Below are 21,055 nucleotides of genomic sequence, written 5' to 3'. Positions count from 1 at the left end.
TTCAGTTTAAATGAGTCTTTTTGATCACTTCCTCTGATGTGCGGAGGCAGTTGTTAAATGTTAAGCTGACTGGAAACGATGCGCTTGGTGTTCGCAGGGCCGTCATTCTCCGTCGAAACCCGCTACGACACCAGCAGTGTTTATCCATGGGAAACGGCCAAGATGGAGTGCTCTGTCGGCGTCTCCGGATCCTCGCCAAAAAGCAGCGGCACGAACTCTCAAACAGGTAGAACACACATTGCTGTTCCTCTCACACGCTCATTAATCAAAGAACAACCCCACCCCCAAATGAAACAGGGTTTTCATCTTGTTTTGTAAGCTTTTATTTATTTCTTTTTTTTCACGTCTTCGGCGACACACAGAAGCATTTCCACTCATTACCTCTGAGCTCTTCACCTGCCAGCCTGTCGGCAGCTGTGTTCGTAACAATGATGGTACACAAGCAGTTGGTTCTGCTCAGAATGTGTTAGTGGCCGGAAAAGCAGGTTTATTACTGTGCTGAACCGGTGTGGTTTGTTGGTGTCTCTCTGCAGATAGATGGTGAATTCTGCTTCTTCGTGTTAAAGTGAAGCCATAGATATTCAATACTTTCTTGTTCTGAGTAAATTTGAAGGAAAGTAAATATGGGGAAACTATGCCAAGCGGAGCAATCCATTTATCTGCTTCATTCATCCATCTTCCCATGAATCCTTCCATCGATTTGTTGATCAACTGTCTGTCCACCCCTTTAAAATCTGACAGCTGCAAAAGTATCTGGCATAAATTCATAGGCAACAAAAAATGCGAGAGCATTTTAACACGACCAAGTGTTGTGACTGTACAACAGGTCATTTAGTAAAGTGGAACTAAAACTTTTATCTTCCTGATGTACAAAATTACAGTCACTGCTTAGTGATGCTTCTGATAAGCCAGTTAATCATCATCACAATGACGACACGCATGACTTCATCAACCACTAGTGCTTTTTTTAGAACCAATATTTCTTGTAGCAAACAGACGGCAGATGTTTAATATTCTTAATTCAGGCGACATGTCCAAAAGTAAACTCCAAAGGTCAGCGTTTATCATTTTCAGTGTGGCATTAAAATTATAGCCATAAAAGATTATTTGTACAGCATCTCTTACACAGCTTTTGATAAGCGTTGGAGGCTCTGTATGTAAAAAGGACGTACTGCAGTAAGTGAACAGTCAGATACCTAAAAATTCACATTGGAGCTGAAATGTACTGGGGCTTTCAGAGTTTGGAAACCATCTGAGATGGAGCCTTCTGTTTAACCTTTAAAGTATCTCCTCTTCCTCCTCTCTTCTTCCTCATGGCATCATGCTGAACTCCCAACTGCCTGCTGTCCATCTGTCACCGTTCCTCTCCACTTCCTCCTCCTACTCCTACCTTTAGCTGAAGATTTGCGTTTTATGTTTTTATGCGTTTGTTTTTATTACGGACGCTATCTTCATATGTATACGAAAAAACACCATTTGCTGCACCTGTGGACCTCTGCTGAGTGAACGCATGGGCTGTTCTTTTGCCTGTACATGAAAACACGTTTCCTCGCAGCAGGGGAGACCTGCAGGGGTTAGCAGGTTGCTGCCTTCAAAGCGTGCACTCGCAGACAGCTGCGCCGTGGAAGGGAAGCGGGTTTGTCGCTGTGACACGCGTGTGTTTAGCGTACGAAGGAAAAAGGGAGCTTTTTTTTCAGTAAGTTATGCAGACTTGTATTGAGATGTGACTTTTTAACCCAAGGGCTTTTATTTTACAAGCGCTTAACTGGAAACCATACATTTCCCCCCGCCAGACGTAAACAGAGAAAAACATATTGTTTTACGAGGACCGGCTTACTGGAGGTGTAGTGATGCATCCAACTCTCTAGACAGGATGATTCATAAGATCGAGACGAGATTTTAGCAACGTTTTCAACAGAAACTTGTAATACTCTCTCTATTTTTTTTTAAGATTAAACGTTTCACAAACTGTTGTAAAATTGATCCACAATAGAAAGTGATGTTACAGCCAAAAATAAAAGTCTCCGAATTTCCCCTTTTTGTAATTTGCCAAAAGGATTAAAGGCTGCATTGATTTAAAAACATGAGTTAAAGAGTTGTTGTTAGATGTAGGCATATTTTGCTCAGGTTTAAAGTGACAGACTGCTGCATCCTACGTGCACAAATGAGCATCATTGCAGATCCTTTACAAAATACAAAATGTTGTGGCAGCTGTTTTACACTCACTAGTGCTCATGTATGTAAATCAGGGTGGAATCAAACACCAGAAAATGAATATAATCATTTATATTCTCCTTGTTCATTCAGGCTCTTTGCATTTTTCTTTTATGTTCAATGACTTTATGTCTTAGCCGTGCTTTTTGACTCGGTCTATTAATAAATGAACGCTCAGTTCATCCAGATAATCTGCTTGTTCAATTAGAAAAATTGCTCTTCTTTTTATATCGTTAAGGATCTTTAACAGCTGTGACTCTCCGGCGTGCTTTCATCTGTTTTTCATTTATACCGTCTCGGTATGCTGGTCAAAGAGCTTAATTCTGTTGCTACCGCAGCTTCATTCGTGTTCTGTTTAATCCATGGAGATTATTTTTGATGTCAAATAAACGGCGTGAATGGTTTTAATTTGTGAAACCGACTTGTTTGCTAATGATGAAAAATGCTCTGCACTGTTCTAACCTGTCATCATTTTAGAACTAGGAAGCAACAAACATTACAGCTGGTATTTAGTAGCAGTAATCATTAGAAAATGCCGGTTTCTGAGTGATTTGAATGAGGGAACAATGCTAGAGAAGCATTTTAAGGTTTACTGATGGCAGTTCAGAGCTGAGACTGAACAATGGAAATGGTGTCATCGTAGTTTACCCAACAGAGCAAATCCAGATCTAAGTTACCCTACTTTCCCCCAGCTGAATAAATTTAGTTCATTTTAATCTTTGATGGGTACCAAATAAATTGGGAAACACTCCAGGAAAACACATCCTTATGAGTTTGTTTGTAAAGCTGACTACTAAAATAAACAACTTTTTTCATATTTTGTCAGCAATCAACAAACTTCATTGCATTTGATTTGGTAAGTAGCACCTTGTTCTCAAGGAGAGATGGTAAATACAGTGAATCCTTTATTTGTGGGGGTTGGAGACCACAACCGCCCTCAATTGAAGATAGTTTGTCAATGCATCTCTGGAAACACTTACAGTTGCTTATTGTAATGGTTCAAACACTAAATATACCTTAATATTCATTGTGGGAATCGTCTTGGCAATATCGCAGAACCTTAACATCTACAGTCTTCTTTTTCTCCGCTCTTTGAGGTTCAGCCAATTAGTGCCAAGGAAAATGAATGTCACTTCTGCCTACTGTCAATAGTTTGTCAAGTAACAATGTGCCTTCGTATTTCAGCTTTCTAAGCTTGATTTTCTTTTGAATAGTTTAGGGGGAAAAATCCTCAAATGGCAATTTTCAACAAATAAGGAAAAATCCGTGAACAGGGTATCACTTGGACGGAGATCCACTGTGTTTTTTTAAAACCTAAAATCAGGAAAACTTGCGGTGCATTTATATTCAGCTCTTTTTACTGTTTATCACAAAATGAAATCTTTTGTGGCCCTTTTCCTTCAGAAGTTTCTTAATTTAATTTGTAGTACAGCAAAGCAGCTAAGGAACTCATGGGAAGTGAGAGAATCTGTTTGTAAGACAAATATTAATGGTGACCTTTGTGGAAGAGCGGAGATGGAAAGACACCAGAAGTCACATTTGTGGTGAAGGGAGGATGGATGGAGGAAAACCTGTTAGAAGTTGTTGGACTGGTTTTAGATCAAGATATGTTAATGAGTTGGAATGGCCTAGACCTAAAGCTAACGGCTTAAGAAGTTCAGTCTGTTAAATCTGCAGAGGTGGTTTTACAAAATGACTCAAGAGGGATAAATGCAGGTGTTGGTCCATCACAGAAAATCCCAATGAAGAGCATGCGACAGTATCTCAAGTGCATTACTGCATACAGAGAAAGCAAATCACTTCCTGTGAAGTAATTTGGTCGTGTAGCCAATGAGAAAACTCAAATGTAGTTCATTTGAGTGTCAACAAAGGAGAGGCATTTGTGTTTATAAAGCTTAAACAAGCGTCATCGTCATATGCCAACACACTTCCTGTTGACGGGCGTGGCCCCACTTGCACTGTAAAGCCACACCTTTGTCCCTGAAAGAACTTGTTTTTGAGTACTATGAGCCGGTTTACTTTCAGTTGGACTTGGACTTTGGAAGTCCTTGTTCGAGCGCGTCACAAGCTTCAGCAAAGGTTGAGCAACAGTAATGAAGTGAATAGTTGAGCAGAGAACATTCCTCTTCCCTCCTGTCGGAGCTTGTCAAGTAAGAGCCTATCTGGAAAACGAAGAAAATATCTTGTGTGATTCATGGTCATAGTTTTGAGTCGGCTCTTTGTTACGAATCCGATAAATGCCTCAGAAGGAAATGGATTGCCCCACGTGGCATACAGAAGGTCATTTCCTGATATGGTTTTGAAAGAAGTTCCTTAGGGTAATTACAAGATTTCAAGATTTCAGAATGACTGAAATGTCCTTAACCTGCTGGATTGGAAGCATTCAAAGCTCCTGCCCCTTCAGATTCTCTTTTACTTTACTCTGACAGCATTAGGTTGTGAGATTTACCTATTTTTCTTGTTGGACAGTTTGTTGAACTTCAGTGGATTTCATGTTTTTGAAAGGGCAATACTTTCTAAGCTAATTGCATTACCATCCACTGCTCCTTCCTGTCTTCATATTTACTGTATAGGTGCAGTAGACGAGCAATATTTGGGAAAATAAAAGCAGTTGTACCCAAGTTCTCCAAAGAAATTAAGACGTTACACCATTGTATTAATCATGCAACGTCATACACTTTCTTTTTCATTAAAAGAACATGGAGAATAGAAAATATTTTAATTTCCAGACATTATCCCCTATCCCATTGCCTAAAGGTTACATCCCTCTATCTATTCATTCGTTATCTATTCATTTTTCACTTGTCCTTCCAATAATCCACTTGACTGTTCCCTCAAGCATCTGTGTGTCTTCGTCATTCTGTCAGATGACTGTCCTCCCGGTCATATGTCAACCAGCTAACCTTCCATTTGTCCGTCTGTCCTTCGCTCCATCCCTATCGGTCCCCCTGTTTGTCTTGTCTTTTTGTCCCTCTGTTCATTCGTCCGTCCACCTGACCCTCACTTTATCCTTCCATCTGTCCGTCTTTCGTCAATCTGTTGAGAGATAACAGTGATTTGCATCTTTGTTAAAGCTCCATTCAATTCAATTCAAGTCTAAAACTAACTCCTGTTACATGATTTCAGTTTTACTACAACAAATTTAGCTTCCTTGTATTTCCCTTTTCAGTGGCAGCGTCCCATCTGACTGGCTCTCTTTGGTACCTTCGTCGTCAAACTCGAGTCAAGGACTAAAGGACTTCTGAAGCTGATTTCAGTAGTTCCCCTTTTACCATTTTCCAATTAGTAACTCTAAAATAGACTATAGTTGTGGGTGTTTGCATCCATCCCAAACACGATTAAGCTGTTTACGAAAATCTAATTGCCATAGATGCAAATTCTCCAGCGTTCTATTATAGAAAATGTTATTCTGAACCATCCTAACAGCATGGTTAGGAGAAATCACCTTTTTTTTTTCTAAGCCTCCATTTTATTATTCAGGTGTAAATCCCTCTGGGAGCCTTTTTAGACTTATAACTTGTTAATTTCCTCTTAGCACTTCCACAGAAAGATGCCCCCACACGGCAGCTGGTGCTTTTCTTGAATCCTGTGTTGTGTGGGTGCCTTAAAGAAGGTCAGACATGATTATTAGCTTTGGCTTTTACTTGCGTTCAATGCTTCCACGGCCTTCTGTCTGGAATAGTCTCTACACACTGAACGAAATGTGGACAAATGTGTCAGACCTGCTTATTAACTGAGGGTTTGATATTCGTTCTTCTCCTTGTTTGAAAATCACAGCTCACCTTTGTGCTGATTTGCTTGTATTTAGACTTTTTTTTTTAAATGCTAATGACCAACAAAGAGGGCCTCTGTAAATACAAAACTGCTTTTCAATTATTTGATTTATTTAAAGGGGCGGTATTATGTGTTTTCCAGTTATATGCCAGGATGTCCAGAAAGTCTACAGAGTATTTTTTATAAAAAGTCTTGGGAATCATAATGATTTTATTTTGAAATCCCGAATGGAGGCCATTTTTGGCCGACTCTTTTTCTGTTCTTTTTTCTTTTTCTTTTTTTTACTTAAGCATTTTTTATACAACATTGGAAATGCATTAAAAGGTGCAAATAAACAAATCAATTCCTTTGTAAAATGAGAAAATAAACATTTCATTGCTGAGAATGCAACATTTTTTGATAGTTTATAACAAAGTTTGCATCTGCTGCTAAAAACCCCCCCCACAATTTTCAAACATGTGGAAAGCTCAGTTTTTTCTGCTTCACTTAACATCAATACAGTGTAGTACCGATATGGTAATTATTTATTTAGATTAACCGATTATTAATCGATTGTTATTAACCCAAAATTCAAACAGGGTTAAGCTAAAACTGCTGCCAAATGAAGCATTCTGGATAGTAATTTTAGATGATTGAAGGTCTTGAATTTCTTCCAATTTTAAGCATGATGGGTCTCTTCTTGAGAATTTAATTCTCAAGAAGATTCTCTTTCTTTGAACAACTTTGATGCCTTTTAAAAAAAGTAAAATCTTCACTTTACTATCTCGTGTTTACTCCGGTTGTCGGCTTTGTTTTGTTTTTTTTATGATCTGCAACCTTTAAGTGGGACAAATGTCCTTAATGGCGTATATAAACAGAAAGCCACTATGTTTCCTCCTTCTGCTTGTTTTTTTTTCCTTTGAGTTTCTCAGCATGCAGCCACACGCGGACCCGGCGTTCATTACAGACTGGAATGAATGGCATGTTATTGCAGCCTTAGAAGCCTGTCAAACGCTGCACACTTGAAATCAGCAGTTGGAAACGGGGGGTGACATCACCATTAGAGATGTTTTTTTTTTGTTTTTTTTTCTGCGTTTTGAAGCACTGCCTCTGACTCTGTGACAGTTTTTTTTTCCTCTTTTCCCTCACTCTGAAATTCTTTTGTAAAAATAACAGCATACCACCCTGTTCCTCCTGGGAAAAAAATAAAGCTTTGTTGCTTGCTGGGTCTCAGACACAGAATTAATGTTGTTTTCTCTTTGCCTACAAAGAAAGCAGCAGCTACGCGGGGAGCAGAAGAAAGGTGGGACAAATATTCGATAGCCGCCATTATCAAGCGTCGACGTTTACCTCGTGGTTGGACTCGAAAACGAGACGTTTGTTTCATTTATATAAGAGCATCAAATGTGAAGATAATGGTGCGGACAAGTCGAAGCAGGCTGAAAACCTGCAGGTATTCATCCAAGAAAAAAAAGGGGGAGTAGTTTTGGAGAGAGCTGGTGGTAAAATCTAGAATCTCGGTTCCCAGCATTCAGCCACTTTGGCTCAGCGTCCAACACTGTGTGTGCGTCTGCCAAAAGTCTCCCGTAAAGCCGTTTTAATTTGAAACAATGCAAGTATTGTTTTTTATTTTTTATTTCTTGTTTTAAAGTGCATTTGTATCCCCGTTCCAGAAAAAAAATGAAAAAAAAATCCAGATTTTGGTCTGAACACTTTCTTTCCAGCTACAGTTAAAATGTTACTTTATTTAACATATTTATTGGTTCTGATGTAGTTGAGGTTCTGTTTTGCCTTTTTCAGAATCCTCCTAAGTTGCAAAATCAATAACGATACAAATATTTCTGTTGTTTTCCAGTCGAATTAACTACCGACTTTGACTCCACGCCAACTTTCTTATTAAATTTGTAACCCTAAGTGAGTAAATATAGAGATGAACGGGTGAAAAACCTAAAAAGTTGAAGGTCGACGCGATGCGATAGATACACCGGTGCCTCCTTCGCTCCTCTCGTAGCTCCACATTCAGTCTCTCCAAATTACCCGGCTTTCTTTGCAAGGCCGCCAGGCAGCCGTTAATTAGCCAATCTCACGCTCCGTTAGCCGGCCGGGGAGACAGAACGAGGTAGAGGAAGAATAGATTGCGAGTTAGAGAGAAGGTTGGGGTAAGTTGGAGGAAAGGAGAGGGACCAAGTGAGAGCATTAAAGGGAACGAGGGTGAATGAGAGTGAAAAGAGGAGGCGGGGGGTCGGGGAGGGCGGTGGAGAGGCTGGAGAACAGTGCGCAGTTTCCTAACGGGGAGACATGAGAAACGAGGGGAGAGAGGAGTGGATCTGAAGTGGTGAGGGAAGAGAGGGTTGAAGTGGTGAGAACGGATGGCGGAAAATGATTCTCACTCCATTAGCGGATCCCACTGAACCAAGAACAGCTGGGGATCAAAAACATGACCTGAATTAATTCAGGAGCTGTCAGTTCACGTTACACTTTGCAGCTTTAATATTTGCTCACACTCTGCCGTGAAGGCCACCAGTACGCTTTAATTGGAGGAAGAGCGTGCTGATGGGCTGTTTTAATAAAAGTTTTGTCAACAAATCTTTATTAAGATAGTTTTAAAAAACAGTTTAAATGAGAGGAAAAAACTTTTGAAACATTCTTCAAAGATGGTGAAACTTCTCGCAGTTAATTAGACGCATCTACAAGATGATGAGAAAAAAAGCATTTTATTCTAAGCTATTGTTGGAGGATTCAAACCAACTTTCACTGTTAACTAGTTGAGAATTAAAATACTTTCTAGAAACTTTGGCGCAAATTTAACCCGTTGTCAAGTAAGCTTTGATTTAGATATTTTTTAAAATTAAATTAGCTTTTATTTATTTTTACTTTTGTTTATGCATTACTTGACATTTTTTTAAAAATGCACTTTTTTAAGTATGTATTGTAGTAACTAATACTTGAACTTATAGCTTGGTGGAAAATACTACAAAAAATCTGTAAAAATTAAAATGTGCATTTTATCTGTGAAGATGCAATTTAATCCACTTGGGTTAGCATCAATCTGCTTAAACTGTAGTAATTTTCAAAAACGTTATTGCTAAACCATCTAATTTAGTATTCAAAACTCATTTGGTCGTCATGGCTTCTTCTTTGAAGCTCTTTGTTTGTTTTAGCAAAAGCAAAAGACGACAAACGTCAAATTGCTCGGAATACGTTTTCACAGAAGAAAAAACAAAAAAAAATCGGCACACATCTGCCAGCAACCGACCCTAAAGAGGAACGCAGATGAAGGGTATAAAAGCTGCAAACCGAGAGCGAGAAGAGACGAGTGGTGACAATGAAGCGCAAATTGAAAACGCAGAGCCGTTAGCGTCGGGGGGGCGAAGCACCACAATCATTTTCACTCCATTAGCCGTTTGAGTTAAACAGAAGTGGGAGACGGCGACGCAACTCGTTCATTTAAAAGGCCGGTTTCGGCAGGACGGGGAAGACTGTTGGTTTTTAAACGAAGCGTTCGAAGCAGAAAGGTGACCCGTTGTGGCAGCAGACAGGAGAATTAAAGCTCACCTGTTTATGGAGAATTGCTATGGAAATACATCAGGATGTTCCATCACCTTAGAGAGACGATTCTCACAAAACTCAATACATTTTGTTGTATCATAACGTTCATTATTTCAGAATCCCAAATTTCAAACTTTGAGATGGCGATTTAAAAGTCTTTTGAGTCCGAAACAAAGTATTCATCTCTGTTAGGGTTGAAGTTCACGATTCAAAAATGAAGAGAGAAAGTTGACAAATATGGAGGTCAAAGGCCAAAACCACTGAAAACTGTTTTTAAAAATCTGCTTTAACTTTTCACACAGCTTGTTGTCTCTACATGTTTGATACTTAAATTCATTAAATGATTTGAAACATTTGCAAAATTTGGTAGGGGGCTATCACAGATCTTTAAGTTATTTATTTTGTTTTATATTAACTACATAACATATTTAAAGCATTTGTAGACATATCTTTTCCTTCATTACTCATTTCTGTCCTGAATAAACGGAGTAATGAAACCCTTACCTTGCTAACGAGACCATTTGAAGAGAAAACAATTCGAAAGTCACATTTTTTCAAATGCAAGTCAGCATTTTGGGGGGAAGGGGATCTGAAAAAACGTAGGTCGTTGCCTCGCGAAGCCCGCGTGAGCGAAGCGTTTCATTGAAAGGGACTGGCGGATGCAAAATATTCCAAATTATGAAGCGAAGCCTGCCTTCGTTTGCTGGTGCTTCTCATTAAGTATGCTGCGAGTAACGAGGGAAACTCACTTTCCCAGAGGCTTTGTTTCTGTGAAGCTAAATGGTGTTTTTATAGTGTTTAGTATTCTACTCTTCCAGCACTGTCCTGCTTTATGGAGCGGAGAACACATGCACACACACACGCACACCCACACACACACACTTACTTGTGTGTTCATTAGAAGCAGTAGTCATAATTGACGTTCTTTTGTGCTGGTGTGTCAGGCAGTTTTCAACTCCTCGGACCCTCCTCAAGGGATTAATCCAAAGAAATCCAATCAGACTGTCTTCATTTACACCGACGGCCATTTTAGTTTTATTAGCCAGGTTTTTCTATTAGAGACTCACTGTAGAGAGCGCCCCCCACGAACCCCCCTTCCTTTCCCTTCTCTTCCTGCTTAATGAAGCTGCAGCACCAGTTAAACTCAGGCTGGAACACTGGGGCCATTTCAACAAATCCAAAACCTACGCTCAAAGCCCTCGGAGATTACACAAGCGGCGCGAGAAAGCCAGCGGTCCGGAGACGCGTCTTGGGTTTGTTTTCTCGCAAATCTCGACGTAAGGGGAAGATTACAACTTGTGGACAAAAATCTCTCACCCTTTTTTTTTTTCTTCTTTATATCTATGTTGCACCGAGTTGCACACATGAAAGGTGATGGAGGCAGTTTTGTGAAGACTGAGAAATGAGAGCTTCAGGGAGATGTTCAAATACTGTTTGACGATCCGGCAAGCGTTCCTTTTTTTCTTTTCTGAGCATGCTACCGCCTTTTATGTTGACATGTAACATGTCAGACTGCGGAGCAGCTATTACTCGATACGGCTGGATTCCTGTTGCAAAACTCCCAAGTACATGGCTGCTCAAGTCGCCCCACAAAGCTTAGATGTTTGTGCAAAAACACACACCAGTAATTTCAGGCTTCTTGCTGCATTTTGCTCCGAGATGTTGCGTTCGCTGTTGATTTATTGCTGCGTATTAAAACCAAATAATCTCCCCCCCCATCCCCTTGTCACCGTAAGCTCTTCTCAATCCCCTCCCCTCACTCTCGGCTCGCTTCGCCGGCAAGAACAAAGAAAGTTACGGGCGGACTCGGCGAGAAGGCAGCGGGCTTTCTAATAATAGCCCGAACGTCGGTGTCGTCACCGACGCGAGCAACTGGAGTTCACACGTCAGTCCTGAGGATTTATGCAAAACGTGTCTTTGATCGTTAGGGGGGTAAAGTGGGAAACTAACCTCGTTAGTACAAGGAAAACACTTCCTGCTCTTAGCTGAGCAGCTAAATGATGTAATTAGGAGAAAGTGTGGCCATTATTTCCCATAGAAACCACCAGAGATGATGTATATAGCGCTGAAAACTGACCGGCAAAGGTTTGTGTTACCTAAATGGGCAGCAAAAGATCTTGTTAAAGTTCAAGTTTTCTCTTTTTTTAATTAGATTACATATAGTGTAATTTGGTGTTGAGGATTGATTTGAACCTTTAAAACCAGAATATAAATTTTCTTAGGCAGAAAACTCTTCAAAGTTCATCGACCATTAAACTCTCTGGCCACTTTGGTAGGTAAACCTGTACGGTTTCTTGTTAAAACAAGAAAATAAGTCAATTACATGTTGAAGTCCAAACCTGAGGGTTAAAATGGAGAAGAAAAAAGATATTTTAGGGATTTTGATTCTTTGCCTGATCGGCTGGTCTGAAGATTTCAGAAACTGTCAATGTGCTGTGATTTTCTCACACGCCTATCTCTTTGGTTTACATCGAAAAAGAGTTGGTTAGTAGCACTTTTGTGACAAAAAATTGCTTCTTTTTAAGTCTATGGAGAATAAACAGACTGATTCAAGGTGACAGGAAGGTGAGAGTAGTTTATTTAGCACTCGTTTCAACCAAAGTCTGTAGAAGGAAGTCCCTGGTTCAACAACGTATTGAACACATCCGTTTTTCTTTTAGACCTTTTTTAAAAGAACTAAGGTTGTTCTGAAGATAAATGGACCCCAACCAGGTAAGGTTTTACCTAACAAAGTGGATGTTGAGTTTATCTTTTCAAAACATTATGTTACATGACAGACAAAAGTGGATTTTAGTGATGTTTAGGTTTAGGTTATGAGGTTTTATGTCGCCTTCAACTGGGCCAAGAATTGACGTCTTCTCTTATTTCAACCCAAACTAGAATTTCCAGACAGATTTGGGGTTTTTTTGTTAAACCACCATGAAATATGACCACCAGTTGGATTTATACCTAAAACATATACTTTAGTAGCTGATTATTAGGATAAAAGCTGAAGTTTGGATAAAGTGCTGTTGTCTCCATTGTTCTTCACAAAGTAGGTCGCTACATTTTTATGTAACTGTCTTCTTCAAGTGTAGCTTTGAGGAACTTGATGGTGTGAGAGCTCTTCATTCGCTCTGGTCAGCGAGTCTGGAGGGTTGTGTGTGTGTGTCGGTCAGTTGACCTCCTTCACCTTCCCTCTTAGTGTCGCTTCCTGTTTTCTCCTCTTTGGTTGGACGGAGCGCTCGGCTACTGGCCTCTAAGGAGGAAAACTGCCCCCTCCCTGCGCTGTCCCAACACATCTCCATCACCACTTTCATCACTGTAACCAGCGAATTAGTCGGCTGTTAACAACTTCTGCTAAGTTTTTGTCTGGTTTCTCATGCAGGAGCTGCGATACGACGTTTCAGTTTGATATTTGTTTAAATAAAATATCAGCGTCTCCTTTTGGCTCAATCAGACAGAAAGTTTAGACTTTAAAGCCTTTCTTTTAATATTCATTTTTCCGTTCACCCGTCTGTCCATCCGTTTGGTAATTGGTCCAGAACGTCAGATTTTCTGTTTATGAGCTCGACTTTCATCCGTTCTTCCATTTATGCACCATGTTAAAATTTACGGTGACACTTTCATTTCTAGGTATTGAAGGAACTTTTTTTTTTCTTCGTCCTCCTGGAGAAAGTGCGGTCTTGCTGGGAGACCCTTTGCTCCTGGGGTTTGCTGCCAGACGCGGAGACAAATCGGCGGTTATTGCAGCTGCTGCTACTCCTGATTTTTAATGATGTCGCTCTTGAATATTAAAACCATTATGGAAGAGAGAGGGTGAGGAGAGAGGAGGAAAAAAAAAATTGCGATGTGATTTATTATTCTGCTCTGGGTGAGTCCCCTGCTCTCCTCCGTCTCTCTCTTCATTACATTCGGTCCGTCCATTTCTCCATCGTTCTTCCTCCCCTTCGTTTCTTCGTCTGTCGTCTTTCGTAATTGTTTTTCATTATCGTTTTTTTTTTTTGTCTTTTTCTTGGATTGTTGTTGGCAAATGTTCCTTTTTATTTTTTTTTTCTCTCTCGGTTTCGCTTATTTGTCACACCAATGACAGAGGATGACTCAGGCTCCGTGGGGTTTTTATTCTGTGTGTGTGTGTGTGTGTGTAGGAGGCGCTGTGCTAATAGTCCCTCTCTCCCTGACAGACTAATGAGTAGTTTGGGCTCCCGTCTATCTCACGCTCTCCGTTTCCCTTCCTACCTCTGGCTCTTGGAAAATGATGAGCTCACTCGCACCCGCTTTCCAAAGACGGCACCTAATATGACGAATTTTTTCAAACTCATCTTTTTTATATATATATTATTGTCACTCTCTCTGTTGTCATGGCTGTCACTGTCTTTGTGAAGCTCATCCATCTCTGTCTCCTGTGTAGTGAAAGAAACGGCTGGTTAACGTGGTCATTTGAGTGAAAATGCAGCAACTCAGAGCAGCTCACATGAGCCGGAGAGGAGAGTAGAAGAGCTTTCTGCAAATGTTTAAATCACGTGGGATTGTTTAGAATGCTGGAAAATGAAGGAGAGTAAATAACATTGTTAAAATAGCACATTTGAAGGACTGTTCTACCTTTAATTTGACATAAATGCTGTACAACTATTGGAGCAGCTTAACCCCAAGCCTAAAGGAAGAACAGGAAGTGAATATCGTAGCGGCTCTCCTCGTCGCTAACTGCTTTTATTTTCTGCGTTTCCCCACAGAGGAGCTGGCGTACGAGGTGAGGTGGTTTTTCACCCGGCTGCGCGGCGAACATACCACGAGTCCGGTGGTCAGCATGGACCGCTTCGGCGTCATGACCAAGTCCAACCGCAACTCGTCCAGCGACGTCTCCATAGAGCGCAAGGACGCCAACACCTACGCGCTCTACATTTTCGGCACTCAGGACAGGTGAGAGTCGAACCTTTCCCCCCTCATGGCCCCTTTTAATTTGGCTCCAGCATTTCTGCCTCATCGTGATCATCATGCCTGGAGCCTCAGCTGTGGTGTTTAACGGAGTCTGCTGTGCTTTCTAGTGACAGCGGTGAGTACCACTGCATGGTCACTCCGTGGTACAAGTCGGCCTCATCAGGACTTTGGACTCAGGATAAAGACTATACCTCTGGCAAAGTCTTCCTCTCCGTCAAAATTGCAGGTGAAGAAATGTTAAAAAAAATCACCCGACTTACAAAATAAGCAGTGTAACATAAAAACTCCTCCAGAACCTGGTTTATTTTGTCATAAGCGATGTTTCTTTCCCTTTTTCTGCAGTATGGGACTCCTTAAAGCTACCTCTCCTATATGGTGCATCAGCCTCTCTGGGTAATAACTAATAACTAACTTTAGTTGTTTGTTTTTTTGTGTGTTTTTTTTTTTGTCTTTCACATCAGTTCAATCTAAAAGTGCTGCACACCTTCTGTAAATAATACAATTAAGATTTATGATATTGTAGTTTGTAAATGATATTTCCAGCAGTTCTAACTCAAACGCGTTAAAAGCGTTCCTACGTTTGGTTTTAAGAGTCGAACAAACGACTCTGGCGTAAAAGAGAAATTTCCAAAAAATGTCAAAACTTTAAAAACGATCATTTTTATGCAGCAAAATGCATAGCTAACCATGGCATATATATATATATATATATATATATATATATATATATATATATATAGTTCGGTGTTATCTGGCCAGTGGCAGCCTGAGGAGAGTGTAAACGCTGCCAACAGCAGCTGAAAAATGCAACAGGGTCGCTGCTGCTGCTCACGTCTTAAACCGACTCTCCTTCACTCTTATGTCACACTTTTGCATTTTTAAGCTCTAGTTTTAGCTCTCGTTTTCTTTCCAGGTGTGGGCGTCTTCTCTCTGCTCCTGGGTCTGATTTGCGCCCGGTGCTGCTGCCGCAACACGGCGCACACTCCCCGCTCACGCACCAAGCTGATGGACCTCGAGATGGACTGACAAACAGTTTCCCCTGCGCCCGCACACTGCAGCGCCCACAAGAAGCACCACGCGCAAAACAGACACACTCCCGTCGACGACTTCTGGGACACTCACCTGTTTGCCGCCGACGGGCGCTGGGAGTGAGTCGGCATCGTTTCGGGAGCCCGACTGACCGACCGATTCACAGTGCTTGTTTTTCTGAAATAAAACGAAATCTAATAAAGGTGCTTTTTGGGGGGAGGAAACTTCTCGGCTCTGCAGTGGAGGCACAGGGGATTTTCACGCTCGCTCGATGGAGAAATAGCCTTTCAGACTTCTGCTTCGTTTTTGAATACGTTTTGTTTTCCCAATAGGATTTCTATCCGTTTTGAGAAACTCTTGAGGAAGCCGGAGCTTCTGAGATGTCACTGCCCGTTGGGACTATAGAGGACCTCTACACAGATCTGCTGCCTCTCTAACCACTAGGAATAACAAAAAAGCGCTCAGGCTGGATTACTTTCTTTTTTACTGCTTTTTTTTCCAGATGCCAAGGCTCATTGTAAAGTACAACTTTTTGTTATTATTTTTTTTAAATAGCGGATGAACCACGAAAAAGTCCAAGGCTGGATTAATCGAACCTGGATTTGTCAGATTTTTTTATTTCATTTTGAAGCCTGAGCCTTCCTTCTGCCATAGAGGAGTTTGTGGAGTAAACATGAAAATAAAAACAGTGCTTCATGTTTCCAAATGAGAGGCGTTGCACTACCATCCCAGAGTGATCCTATTTTAACAACAAAAAAAAGGAAAATAACTAACTTTATTGTCAGGACTTTTTTTTGTTTTGTTTTGTTTTCTTTTGAAAATTGAGAGATTTTAAAGTGACATTAAAGAGACATTTCTAAGCTTTACAAAAAGATATGCAGTCGGTGTGTTTGTGTGTGAGATATACTGTACACGGTGCCAATATTTGTGGAGTGTGCTTAGCTCAGATCACCGGACCGACACTTGAACAGTCGCTACCAGCGGTGGCGGAAAGCACTCCTCTTTTATAAGTATTCAGAAATGTATCCAGATGTTATTTTTTGCCTGAGTCTTGTGTGTGTTTTGTACAGTGTGTGAGTGCTGTGCGACAAAGGGTTGCATGTACTGTTTAGTAACAGTATGATTATCATAAGCAACATAAATCTTTCTCCTTCCCCACTAAAAACCTGCTGCTTTCAAATTTTAAAAACTGGCTGCTGAAATTGCTAGCCAGCGTGAGCACGTGATGCTAATTCAGGATGATACAAGAAACTCGATTGCTTTTTTTAAAAATTTGCATTAATCATAGTTTATAATTTTGCATGTCCATGAGTCTCACATGTTTTAATTTTTTTAAATAGTTTTTTTAAATGTGCTTAGCCTGGATTTGTTTAGCATAATGACGAAAAGCAGGGAGACGGCTAAATTTGCTTGCTAACATAAATCATATGGACAACTTATTTTTGTTAAGTGACTATTAAATAGCTTTTGGCCACTATCTCAACCCCAATTTTTATAATTTTTGTAACATATGAGACTGTGAAAGTTTTGCTTTCCAAAACTATAACTTTTTACCTCAGCTAGTAGTTAGCCTAATGAATTACAGTATGCTAGGCTATATCCCACTTTAAGATAGGTTCTATCCCACTTCAACCTGGATTTTATGCAACTTTTAAGATGGACTATGGTTCACCTCAAGCTAGGCTTTATCCCCGTTTAAGCTAGGCGTCATCTTACTTTAAGATGTTGCCTGTGGGTCTGTCAAAATTCAGGGGCTACATTTGAAGATTGATTATGTCACAGCAATATCCAAATTCAAATGCCTCTCCAAATGGGCCCCACAAAAAAGTTAGTTTTTTTTTCTGCAGATTTGAAGGACAGACGTATCCCATGCTGTATATCGGGTTGGGTTGTTTCCCACTTCAAGCTACGCTATGACCTGCTTCAAGCTAGGTTCCATATAAGGCTATACTATATCCTGCTTTAATCTGTCCAAAAACACATATATTCAGTTTTGTTAAATTCTTTACTGGTGGTTACTAGTTGAAATGCAAACCAGAAAATGTTTGGAGAATGTAACCACTAACATTTCCTTAAATTATTTCGTATGTTTAGCTTTGAACTCTTGGTTTGCTCTATACCAAGCTAGTCGTATTTTTGCTATTTATGTTGCAGATTTTCTTTCAGACAAAAATGTTAAAAGAATAATCAAAATTGGCATAATTTCAAAATATTATTTATGTAGTATAAAACCTAAGAAATGTCGACATTAAATTGAATATTTTTGACCTGGACTTGGTGTAAATTTGTACTGAATATCCATAAACCCTAACAATAATTTGTAAGGAAAGCAAATTACAGTCAATTATAGCTAAATATAATGTAATGGCCTAAGATTAATTGGGATGTTTTTACTTGGAAAAACATAACCAAATATAACAAATTGCTGTTAATTTTACCAGTCTGTCAAAATACAAATTGGCACTGGAAGTAAAACGTATAAAGAAATTGACTTAATGGCAGTACTAGGCAACAAATTTCAACTTTTAATAAAGTAATAGAGAAGTCGGCTTAGTTTTGGAAAAAAGCCCCACCCAAAATGTCTTGGTAATATTTAGCAAATTTGTGAATGGATTTTTTTTTTTTTTTTGTACTTTCCAAATTAAATATAGAATAATTGTATTACCTTGAAATGTTCAGTACAATTTTTACTTTATTAACTGCAAGGTTTCTGTGAGGTTTGGAAGCCTTTCTACTTTCTGTTTTCTCAAGAAAATTGGAAGCGTAAACTTTAACGGCTAGTTGAGTAGCGTGGAGTGGTTCCTTATCTCTGAATGTTTCTTTTTGTGCTTAATTTTGAGAGAAGAGCAAATGAGGGGAAAAAATGTATTCGCAAGTTGGTTGAATCAGTTTATGCAACAAAACCTGATGAGTCTTGTTTTCTGTTGGGTTTTTTTTTTCATTAGCAGTTGAATGAACTTGTGGTGATTGACGCATCATGTTGAGTGGTGTGTGTGTGTGTGAACACACACTCACAGCTCCACTAACAACATAAAGTGACAGAGTTTCAGTCCAGACCCTCCAGGAGGCAACCAGCCTCTTCCTGAACCTGTTGGTGTATAAAGAGATGTTTTAAAAGTGAATTCTAATCAAATATTTAAGAGCAATAATCAGGTTACAGCTCAGAGAATGATGCACTCTCAGTCAGAGCTACAACACTCCAAGATGAGGAGATGATTAATTTATTTACCTGTTGTTCGTTAGATTAAAAACAATATTTTATTTTTTATTTTTTGCTCTTCTGAGACAAGTCCAGAAGTATTATTCCAACCACAACTCTGTAAGAATATTCTGCCAAACATTGTAACGTTTTTAAGGCCGACTTTGACCCGGATCCAAAATCCCAGAAGCAGAACGTTGATTTTGGAAAACCAAACGGAGCCTGGATAATCAGTTCCTAACACGTCCTCCGCTTGGGAATGAGAGTTGGGACACAGTCACTGATGGTGACTTTTCTTTCCAGGAAGGTGTGTGTGCTTCTTTCTGCTGTCTGGGGTATTCAGGATCAGTTTTGCCATCCTCAACAAGCAACTGGATAATAATTATAATAATAATGCTTCGTGCCAAATGTTCCCAACTTTACACCACAGGAAGTAGCATTGATGCACACCACTGAACTTGTCCCAGGAAGGCTTCCATATTGTCTTTTTTTTTTTTTTTTGGTTTGTTTTTATAGCAGTTAATATGATAAATCATGATTTTTTTTAATAAATAGATTTGTGATACGTACTCTTCCTGATGCTTTTTCTTGCCTCTGCTTTTTAAAATGTATGGTTAATATAAGACTGCATAAAAAAAAAACACTTTTTCCTCTTGCTGGTGTTAAATCAGACTAAACTCCCTGATTCAGGTCAGTTTTACTCTAATTTTGCAGAACTCCATGTCTTCTATCTTGCCACCTGTTATCATAATCCCTAAATTGTGTTTTAAAAAAAATTTGAAGAAGCATAAACGTTGCTAATTTAATACATAGACTGAACATTATGGATGTTTTACAGTATTCCTCATCTGTTTTGTTTGTGGTCTGTCATCAGTTTTGGATTCATCAGCGTCTCGTCTTCTACATCACAAGGACTTGTCGTTTTAGCAGGTCTGTACAGTTCGTATCCACGGCAGCTGCTCCGACACTGTCGGCAGGGGTTCATTTAAAAAAAAAAAAAAAAGGGCAAATGTTTACACATTCCTCTGCTGTGCTGGCACCGGATGAAAGTTTACTTAGAAGTTGTTTCTGGGTTTCCATGGGAGTCGTTTTGCAGCTGATTGAGTAACTGGGTTTGCTTTGGTTGTCCTGCAGAGATCCACTTCTGTTTGCCTCTTCATTTCTAATCCACTATGTTCTTGTCTCTCTGCGTAAATGTTCACATTAGTGCTGTTGCTTAAATGTTGGGCTTTGTTTTGGAGAAACCAGACACTTCTACATGACTCTGATGAAAGGTTGAATCTGAAAATGTGATGTAATCGGCCCCACCTGGGCCGGCACAAGCCTTTTAGCGGCCCTAATCAGATTTATATTTTTTGGGGGCCCCCATACCAACAGATCAACACCAGACGCTTCTTCATATTACTCTTAAGTGTGTAACATAAAATGATATAGAAATTGTTTTTACATATGCAATGGCATTTAGTTTGTATTACTGGATGTTTTTTTAAATAAATAATATATTTATATTTTCCCTTTTTTCTTGCTCTTGGGGGCCCCCTGGTGGTATGGAGGTCCTAAGCAGCTGCTTAACATGTATATATTTGAGTCTGCTATTGGTGTTGCTAAAAAGAAGAAAAAAACAAAATCATGTAGAATACACACTTGCTCTGTGCTCTTTGGGTTCTGAGTGTGACCGGTGGATTTCTGCGTTGTGTGTGTTGTGTGGTGATCAAACAAACCACAAGACATCAAGTCTGGATTTGGAGGCGGTCTCCGTTTATTTAATCTGTCAATCGGGAGATATTAGCATTAGCACCTAGCATGTGCTCCAGTTCTCCAACCCGATCTATACAAAATAATAGTTAGCATGCATCAAATGATATAAAGGTGTAATAGCAACTCAAATGAAAATATCCAAACACTTATCATTAATACAGAAGGAAAAATAAACATTTGAACAATATAAATGAAAGGATTACAATAGATTATAAAACTTGCCTCTCCCCAGTGGAACGAATAACAAAAGGGGAGAGGAAATTAATAACTTAATATTTATAATAGTCCTGGAGGACCCTGAACAAAAGAAGAAGAAAATAAGGCGGAGTTGGAGGACCAAACCTCTTATAGTAGACACAGAGGAACACAGCAACAGTCAAGTAGAAGCAGACAAATACATAAAAGAACACATTTTGTGGAAATATAAAACTATTAATATAGACCCAGTTACATGAGCATCCGCTGGAAGGACCAGTTTTACTCACATTGTCAGAGCAGAATGGACCAGAACCGGCATGTGCAATGTTTGCTACCTGTTCTTTCAGAGCGAGCGCCCTGAGTGATTGGACTACGCCACTGTTTTGAACACGCACGCCTCTTTTTTCTTTTTTATCAGTTCATCTCTGCAGCTTCATT

At 39.7% G+C, this 21,055-nt stretch overlaps 1 protein-coding gene across 1 annotated transcript in view; it reads left to right on the top strand.

Annotated features, from left to right (window-relative positions):
- Window positions 1-19,226, top strand: part of ptgfrnb (prostaglandin F2 receptor inhibitor b) — a 52,970-nt gene extending 33,744 nt beyond the window's left edge. Inside the window, exons 11-15 of the mRNA XM_081616147.1 lie at window positions 98-226; window positions 14,229-14,415; window positions 14,541-14,659; window positions 14,776-14,826; window positions 15,347-19,226. Of these exons, the coding sequence (XP_081472273.1) occupies window positions 98-226; window positions 14,229-14,415; window positions 14,541-14,659; window positions 14,776-14,826; window positions 15,347-15,459 (599 nt within the window). The 3' untranslated portion in view covers window positions 15,460-19,226. The remainder of the gene's footprint in view (window positions 1-97; window positions 227-14,228; window positions 14,416-14,540; window positions 14,660-14,775; window positions 14,827-15,346) is intronic.
- Window positions 19,227-21,055: the final 1,829 nt, after the last annotated feature.

This window comes from Poecilia reticulata, chromosome 2 (assembly GCF_904066995.2).
Source record: "Poecilia reticulata chromosome 2, P_reticulata-male-v2, whole genome shotgun sequence".
Taxonomy (NCBI): Eukaryota; Metazoa; Chordata; class Actinopteri; order Cyprinodontiformes; family Poeciliidae; genus Poecilia; species Poecilia reticulata.
Note: the sequence above shows the minus strand (reverse complement) of the source record. Positions and strands in the feature narration are given on the sequence as shown.